Genomic DNA, 9,691 nt, shown 5'->3' on the forward strand with positions numbered 1-9,691 from the left:
TGGCTAAGAGGCAAGTATAATAGCCTTTAATGTACCATTTAATCCATATAGTGGACTCTCTCTCTCTCTCTCTCTCTCTCTCTCTCTCTCTCTCCTCATTCATATTCTCTCCTCATTCATATATGGAATGAGCTAAACAAATGATCATACATGTCCCTCATGTTGAACAAGCTAAGGTAGATAGACATCATCCACAAAAGCTTCCAATTCTTTAAAAAGAGAAGTTGACATACATTCTTTTTTTAAAAAAAAAAACTTTCAAAACTGGTCCCTCTACTACACATCCAGGAAGGACCCTGTAATATAAACACACATGACTCGACCACATACATAGCCTTTCTCTCAGCCCGAGATCTGGACACTTCTGACGGCAGACTTGGGCTCCGGCGGGGGCACTTTGGGGACGGTGACGGTGAGCACGCCGTTCTCCATGGCCGCCTTCACCTCCTCCACCTTGGCGTTGTCGGGGAGGCGGAACCGTCGAAGGAAGCTGCCCTGCGCCCGCTCTACGCGGTGCCACCTGTCCGAGGAAGCCGTCTCCTTCTTCTTGCGCTCGCCGCTGATCTGCAGCACGCGCCCGTCTTCCACCTGCACCTTCACGTCCTCCTTGGCCAGACCTGCAGAGCAGGGCACACGGCTTTGCTCATGAGCAGTCAATTCCGATAAAAGAGACGGAGGAGGAAGGGGGAAAGGGGGGGCGATATTCTTACCAGGCAGGTTGGCCTTGAAGATGTGGGAATCCGAGGTCTCCTTCCAGTCCACCTGCGTATTAGCCACCGCAGCCACGTCCCGGGCGAAGCTGGGGTGCTCCGGGAAGCTGGCGCGCAGAGAGGAAGAGAAAGACGGGAAGGCGAGCGAATCGAAGAGCAGGGAGTCGAAGGGATCTTCGCCTGATCTGCTGCGGCCGAACAAAGAGAGGGCCATTTCTTCCTTCTAATGTACTGTACTGTACTGCTGTACTGGTAACTGCTGTGAGGGCAGAGGAAGGCGGCACAGAGAGAGAGAGAGAGAGAGAGAGAGAGAGAGAGAGAGAGTGTGTGTGTATGTAGCTGCTGCTGGCGAATTGAGATGCGATGAGATGAGGAGAGTCGCTCTGTGGAGGTTTATTATAAACGTAGTAGTAGGGCCTTCTTGGAGCTACTACCTGCTTCCCGAACATTCCTTTCCGAGGGTTCTAGAAGCCTCTACGTCCTACAAAATCTGAGAAGGGTTCACGGTGCTCCCCATTTTTTGATCTTGCAAAATGGGAATTGGGATTTTTCAAAACTCCCTAATATGGTCTTTACTCCTTTTCATAAAGGAAAAATTGGTACTATTTTGGTACTTGTGAGTACTTTGCTTTTTCTACATGTCAAACTAAACTACTTTTTAGGTTTGGCTACGTTGAATGTAATGTTTTATGAAAGAAAATTCTTAAAGAAATATTCTCACATAGGATATTAGTACTCTTGAACTTTTGTACTATTTTGGTCAATATTATGTACACCCTATCATGCTTTAACCCTGACACGATGTATCTTCACCATCTTGAGGGGAGTGTTGAGATGTCAAGCTCAACACGAGCTATACCTAGTAGACCATTTCACCTTTATACTACTAGCACATTTGGTAGTTGAGATGATGAGATCTTTGACAATGATTCTAATAGAGTTAGACTACACCTACATAGTCCAATTGAGTTATAGCATACTTATCCTAATAGCTCACCTATTTGGCATGTTCACATTATGGACCGCTTGTATATAGTACTCTAGTACTTATGTTGGTTTTCATTTATCTTTTATAGAACTCTTTTGAAAACAAGAAGAAGAAGAAGAATTCAGCCTTCCATCTATTGTTGTGTGAGCATGTGTGTGCTTGCAAGAGCTCAAGCTCTCTCTCCTTCTCTAATCTTTTCATCCCTGAGTGCATGTCTTGGAGGAGGGAGAGCTCAAGCTTCCTCTCCTCCTCCAATCTTTTCATCCCTGAGTGCATGTCTTGGAGGAGCTTATTAGAGGCCGCCTTTTCCATGGCTTTATTTTCTCTTTCTTTGATCTTAGCCTCATCTTCTCTAGACTAGAGTGGTTCTCTCTAAGTGGACGTGTGGAGCTATAATAGGGATGGCATGGTTAGCATCTTTGTGGGAGCTATCCTCTTGGATTACACATAGACACATCTCAATCCAACTAACCCTTAGCAGAGCAAGATCATCTTAGCCGCATCTTCTCTAGACTAGAGGGGTTCTCTCTATGTGGACAAGTGGAGCTAAAAGAGGGATGGCATGGTTAGGATCTTTGTGGGAGCTATCCTCTTGGATTAGGCAGCAGAGACACATCTCAATCCAGTTGACCCTTCGTAGTAGTAAGATCACCAAGAACTATCCCAGATTACCTCCTACAAGTCCCATGTATTACCTAGAAGATTTAGGACATCTTAGCATCCTTCTCGTTCTTCACAAAGGACAATCCAAGTTGCTCTCAAGCAAGCCCATCAAGAGATTGGTCTCTTTCTCCAGTCAGCTTCCTGAGAGTGAAAAGGGGCCTTTCAAGAGTTTTACATCTTTATGCCAACACAATGCCTAGATCGAGAGACTACTCTTGAAGGCACTGAAGAGAGGTGAGGTTGCGTCTAATGTGGAGGCCACTTGCATTGGTCTCTTGAGGCATTAGAGCGATAAAGGGTGGAGTACAAATACCATGTAAGAGTTTCCTTTTTCTCATGCCACCGTGGAAATGTCTAGTAGGGTCATATCCTGTGAGTCTCATTTCATGTACATCCTCCCTCTTTTTTACATTTACGATGCATGCTAACCAAAGCCCTCTCGAGGATTATGTTGGCATACGTGGGGCCAAACTTATATCAAACCTCAAGTACATCTCAAGGGGTTGTTTATTCCATGTACCTCGCCAAGCCCAAGATGACACACCACTGTACGTTTTTAAATAATATTTATGGTTGTAATATTATATACTCATTTGAGACCATAATCTTGACAAGAAAAAATTGAGAATAAAAGTGACCTGCTCATCAAGTTGGGGCAAGCGAAAATTTTGAAAATTAAAAGGTTACAACCCTTAAAAATTTGCCTACCTTCAACTCAAATTTCAAAATGTAATTTTCAAAAATCTGATTCAAGTTGGATTTACACTAAACCCGAGTTTTTTTTTGGAGCACTTGGGAGGCCCCTCATATGACATATCATTGGAAAGCTCTTGAAGAGTAGGTTCTAAATCCACATTCTCCGACAACTTTTGAATAGATGTGCTCAAGATACACCAAAATGTAGATTGAAAATAAAATTCCCAAAGTACTTTTTTAGACACCCTTTCATACTTTCACCCATCAGCTACTAATAAATGCTCTGGTAATTGTGTATAGGTGGAGCAATCACCTAGGCACGTCATGAGTGTCAACTCGTGTTGATCTTGATATCTCAAAACTCCCCCTAGAGCTAAACCACACATTAGGGGAAATTCGAGCCCCAAATGGGCCCTTTTAGAGCCCATTAAAATAATATAAGGCTAGCCAATGAGAGTGTTAATAGTCTCATAAACTTCGTTAAGCTATGTTTTCTAATCATGATTTCTTCGTGATTCTATTTTGTTTGTTATGTTTGTTAAGCTTCTTAACCATGATATGTCATTTTTGTGAAAACTTACATGATTATTTGTCAACTTGACTACAAGGAAAATGGAGTGCAAGATTCAATCTAGCTTCTAGTCAATGGCTTCTATTCATTTACATCGCTTCATCATATGCGAAAACATTTTGTTCTAAGGTCCATGCTCCCCCTCTCCTTAGAATGTACCCATCACTCTATTTTAAACAAATTTGGCTACCTAGATGCTCACGGTTGGTAGGTTAGACACACAATGTTCCTCATGATATAATGAACCTTCTCCCTTGAGGTGAAGTAAAATCTCAAGATATAAGGAGTTTGAAGAGACCCACAAGAAATCCTCATGGTGTATTGGTGGAAATAAAAGGCTTTTCTCTTGATATTGACACCAATCCCAAGATCTAGTTTCATAATGATATCAAGAAAAGGTTGAAGATCAAGTGAGTTTATTTCTAAGCAATCTACTTGTATAACATATTTGATTTACTGATGCGATTGAGAGATAGTATATCAAGAATGACTTTATATTTTGAATATCTAAATGAAAAATGACATTTTATTAGGTGCTTTTATTTTAGGGCTTCTCAATTTGTGACTGTGCCATAGGATACTCATTACTATTTGGATAGGTCCAAAAACAAGTAAATGACTCTACACACAACTCTACAAATAGCCTAGAGGGGTGATTTATTTACATGTACATGTTCTTAACATTCAAATAAATCAATCAATGACAAAATTTATTCCTTAGCTTGCCTTAGTTTGTGTCATGGGGATTTTTTCAAAGGGCAACATTGACCATATTGGCAAGAGCTAGGTTGTCCTCCATTGCCATGCTAGATAGGCTCTAAGCTCAATGCTCTATTAATAAGAGGCAATAAGTTACTCTCCAAGGATGGAATTTGACCTAAATGTAATGCTAGAAATCTTATAGGAAGAGAGCTAGCACTCTCGCAGGTCCTTAAAATTTAAGCCCATGTGTGCCATATCATCACTCCCTGGCCAACATGAGTTATTGTGAAATGCAGTTTTAGGCATATAGAACAAGAATGCCATTTTCCATCATGTACACCATAATTAGTGACATTACCATAGGCATTACCTCTCATAAATTCATTGTATTACTAAAAACTAACTTCAGCTACTAAGGTGCTTAAGTGTGCTACAACAAATTCATCTGCATAAGTATCTATCTAACTTCAACTGTTAAGGTTCTTGAGTGTGCTATAATAAATTTGTCTGTATAAGTATCTATCTACCTAGTTTAATAGAATAAGTAATAAAGGGTATAACATGGCTGGCAGATGGAATTTTAGGGTTCAACCAATACCACTCTCTTGAATCTCACAAAAAGAAGGCTAAATTTATGCCCTATTGAAGTAAGAAGCGATATAAGGCAGCACCTTAAATGAGGAGAGGGACGTATCAACATGCCACTTCCACTCATGGAAGTCCATACTTCCTACATGGATGCGGAAACATAAGCTCCAAGGTCTTGCTAGGAGGGAAAGCTTCTCATCTAAGACATCTAAGAGATGATCTCTAAAATAATAATTGTAATTCCTCATGATAGGCCAACAATGATCAAAGATACCCCCGAGCAAAACTTTTCGAGCAAGGCAAAAATTGAGCGACACTAAGACTAATTGAATCTTACTATTTGTCTTAGATCTTGTACTTTCATCATGGTGATGTAGCATTATGTCCATGTGCATATAAACATGATGCACAAGGACCTCGTTTGCACCATGTGGCTACCTACAAAACTCCACAATCCTACCTTTCCAATGCTTCTTAGGATCACCATTGTCTTTTCCTTTTACTTTGAATGCTCCTTGTCTCTTTGGTCTCATCTTGATCTAATTTGACTTCCTGAACTGCTAAGGGGTTCAATTCCCCCCATCAACATCCTTCCTGTTGAAAAGCTCCACACTTTCAATGATACAAATGTGTTTTCTCCTAGAGCTCATCTATAAAGGGAAAAAAGAACATTATTATCATTTCGTTGGGCTCAACAATCTAAATAATGAAAACAAAACTTTAAAGAAATGTACAATTGGGACCGGAGAATCCATAAAGTCTTCAATTAGTATTAAATGGGCCTCAAATCAAGGGGGTCGATGCTATACGATTTAGGGTTATATTAGGTGAGTTATTAAGCTAATCCATGGGCTAATGATGATGTACTTGATATCCCATTTAAAGGCTACCCATCTGATCGAAATGTGTGTGCCGGATAAAATCTCTTGCCTTTTTATTATCTTCTTATTTGTGTTACTAAAATGCTTAGTCTAATCTTTTCTATCAACCGTAATCAACTCCCAACCTAGATTTCAAATTGGTATCAAGTCAAACCATAATCCCTTTGCTATATGTGCACTCTAGGGTTGCTAAATTATCAAAATCATAGAGTATTGATTTGAGTCTTGATTATCTCAGTTATCCTTTTTTACCCTCTTTCACCCATTCTCACAAATCAGCTCAAACCAAGTTGTTTGAAGACTTCTACAGGAAGTTTCAGCTTTCCACAAGCCCATAACAGCAAGAAAACCATTATTAACAGCTCCCATCAGGCAATCAAAGAAAATCAAATCAACTTGGGAGTGGTTTTTTTCTGGCATGAAATGGAAATGAGCTCAAATCTGGTATAATTCTTGTTTCTTGGTGCCATTAAGACTATACAAAGTTTTCTCCAACATTGATGCAAGTCTCCCAACAAGTCTTAATAATGGACAACTCATGAAAAATAAGTTATTAATGCTTAATTATAATGTTAATATTAACCATTTATGGTTTAAATCTCTAATTGGGGAGGCACTTTCCCTCTATCAAATCAGTAACCCTAACATCATTTGGTACTCAAATGATTAATCCAAATCAAGATATTTAGGAAATTAATTAAGATAATCCATGGACTAATTATGATTTAGTTGAGTCTATTTGAAGGAAATTACTTATTTTTTCCTTGCTTAAGCTAAGCCATGGGCTAATTATGATGTACTTGAGTCTATTTGAAGGAAATTAATTAAGCTAAGACATGGACTAATTATGATGTACTTGAGTCTATTAAATGATAATAATGTTCTTTTTCGCTTTTTAGATGAGCTCTAAGAGAAAAACACATTTGTAGCATTGAAAGTGGTGTGGAGCTTTTCTACAGGAAGGATGTTGATGAGGGCAGCTGTTAAAACCCTAAGATCTCTCTAGATAATTGTTATGCATAAACATGCATAAATCAGGCATAAACTCAACCACCCAGCCACCCCCGAGCCCAAGGGATGCACACATGAATAATAATTGAAATACATCATACCTCTACCTTGATGTCCCATACCATCAAGAGGTATAACTCCAATCCAATAGCATGTAGCTATAGTGTGAAATGGTAGAGAGTAGATATAAACCTCTACACAAGAGAGCATAACATAGCCTTGGCCTCATAAGCCCAAGTCTCCAAGCCCCCCTTGAGTGTGCCCCATGCCCCTATTATATAGGAGGGCCCTCAAGTGACTCTTGACTCTCCATTTCCCATGTGTGACCCTTGGATGCTTGACCCTAACCTTAACCCTTAAGGTTAGTCCTAACCCATGCTCCACTAGAGCTTGTTCCCATGCTCACAAGCCTAATGTGGGTTAGCCTCCTATTATATGCACACATAATGTGTATATAACATAGCACACATAATGTACATATAACATACTTCCCCTCTCTCAAAACATTGCACTCTTGCAATGAAAAGAAGGAGAACTACGCTGAACAATCTTAACTGACTCCCAAGTCGAATCCTCAATTTCCCTATCTTTCCACCTAATTTTAACCTCAAGGATAAGTCAACTACAAAGTTTCCTTTCCCTGAATTCATGTACCATATCAGGTTCATGTGGAACATAGGATAAATCTTTGACTTCAACGAGTTCTTGAGGAATAACTCTGTTATTCTCACCTCCCAGTTTCCCTTTCAATCTATTGATATGAAGGAATGGATGAACTCTATGCCGTAGATTTAAAACTATTTATAGGCGAATTCCATCATTGGAAAATATTTTTTTCAATATGATGATTTCCTAGAGACATATGCACGAAGCATATACTCTACAATCTGATTCATACACTCTGTTTGCCCATCAGACTACGGATGATCAGAGCAATTCACATTCAAAGTAACTTCCTCGTTGTAAACCAGTCTTCGGAGAATAAAGTAGGAAAACATGGCATTATAACAGCAGAAACTAGGGATTCATCGGCGCCCCGACATACCCACATCTGCATATAGGATAATTGACGTCTCGAGTTACCCATATCAACATAGAGAGTCATCAACGTCTCGATGAGTCACATATGTCCATCCGTAAACAATCAGGTTGACTATATAAATCACCTAAAGTACGGAACTAGAGAAAGAAATGCCAACAAAGGAAGAATCCGAATTTCCTTATCCAAATACAACAAGATAAACTTGTTTGAACTCTAAAGAAAGAGATTTCAACAAGTGAAAATGTCGACAAGATTACCCTCATCAAAACATGCAGGCTATAGATAAAAGAAATTTATCTAGAGAATGTCCACAATATAACTTCTAGTGAATTTTAGAAAATAAGATTGTCTTTGAATGTTGAGGTCAACATGCTAAGTGATGTAAGCAAAGCAACAATCTTGAGCCCAAATTATCCCATAAGATAATATATGTGAGGGATCACTAGCGTCCCATACCACCATGATACCACCCATACATACCTTAACAATTTGAAACTCCCTAATATGCCGTCTAGGAAAATATGAATAAAATCCTGTATAAAAGGAATAAGATGGCCTTATCCAGACTTTCACATACTAAACCTGTCTCTATATACTTGAGACTACATCAAGGAATAACTCCTTCTGAGTACATCATTAGAAAAGAAATTGAATTATTGGCGCCTTTCTAATGATAACTACCCAAAACACAATAAAGTTAGGGTAGAAAAATAACTCACCTAGATATATAAGCAACTAGGTATCGGAGTTGGAATATGAACAAGAGTTAAAAAAAATATACTCCAAAATTACGTGCAAAAAACGAAGGCAAATGCGACCTTCAAAGCACATGTAATTATCCAAAAGATCAAAAGATCCTTATAACACCATGGATAAAAGCATAGAAGCTCCTTAAATCCATAAAAATCATAGTTAATCATAAAAATCAATGCATAACATCTAATGGACATTAATCATGCCAAAAGAAGCATTAAAATTGGTGGCCAACTCATCAATCTGGAGTATATGAACGTTGTGTTGTTCAAATAAAACTCCAAAGTAAGCAAGTGAAACACATGTGTGTAGCACTCACAATAAGAAAACCCTAGATACAAGTGATCTAGGCAGAACCTGATGAGTCCATATAAAACTTGGAAAACATCCAATAAAAATCCACCAAAACAAACTGATCAACTAATCCATGATAGAGGCTTAAGAAATTAAGCACAAACCACACTTAAAAAAGTACAAAATAAATTATCATGAAAAAGTGTCAAAGGTGAAATACACTTTGAACGTAAATTATAGCCATCAAAAGAAATTAAGGAACATGTCCAAAAAGAATGGCTAAAAAATGGTAAAAAATCATGAATACATCGTTTAGAATTAACCTAAATATAAATATCCATTAATACGAGGTATAATCGTATCAATAATATGCGAATAACCCACATCTATCTAATGTCAGCACGAGAAAACGTACTTCAATATTAAATAACCCTCGAAAATATTAAATTCTCGAGAAAAAGAATTATCATGATTTTTTCTAAAGTTTTCCAAATTTTATAGGGCCTTAAAATATAATAATTTTGAATTCCATCAAACCTATCTTATGGCATTCCAAACATATATTTTTCCAAAAAAATTTAGCAATTAAATTTGTCAAAATACCATTGATATTTTAAAAATACCAATTTTTAGGATTTTTAAAAATAATATCTAGAATATTCCTAATTTTCCTGAGAATCCCGTCGTTCACGAAATTTTCAATTCCGCCCAACAATTCTCAAATCCAATGAAAATTTACCATTTTAATAAATTTTTCTAATTTTTTGGGTTAAAAAATATATTTTTAAAGGA

General features: G+C 38.1%; 1 protein-coding gene across 1 annotated transcript; it reads right to left on the bottom strand.

The window, feature by feature from the left end:
• Positions 1 to 342: 342 nt before the first annotated feature.
• On the bottom strand, positions 343 to 1,060 carry LOC147613952 (18.1 kDa class I heat shock protein-like). The gene is made up of 2 exons (XM_086781269.1): positions 711 to 1,060; positions 343 to 617 (listed from the first exon to the last, which is right to left on the bottom strand). The coding sequence occupies exons 1-2, from the start codon at positions 922 to 924 to the stop codon at positions 343 to 345; spliced, it is 489 nt and encodes a 162-aa protein (XP_086637395.1). The 5' UTR covers positions 925 to 1,060.
• Between the last annotated feature and the right edge of the window lie 8,631 nt (positions 1,061 to 9,691).

Source organism: Cibotium barometz, chromosome 43, assembly GCF_041138505.1.
Source record: "Cibotium barometz isolate CiBa-2024 chromosome 43, ASM4113850v1, whole genome shotgun sequence".
In the NCBI taxonomy this organism is placed as follows: domain Eukaryota; kingdom Viridiplantae; phylum Streptophyta; class Polypodiopsida; order Cyatheales; family Cibotiaceae; genus Cibotium; species Cibotium barometz.

What these genes read in the sequence shown, in the direction of transcription:
- LOC147613952 (XM_086781269.1), bottom strand. Translation starts at nt 924, where the DNA reads ATGGCCCTCTCTTTGTTCGGCCGCAGCAGATCAGGCGAAGATCCCTTC. An exon ending in CTTCAAGGCCAACCTGCCTG is followed by an intron (nt 618 to 710) that starts GTAAGAATATCG and finishes CCTGCTCTGCAG; the next exon opens with GTCTGGCCAAGGAGGACGTG.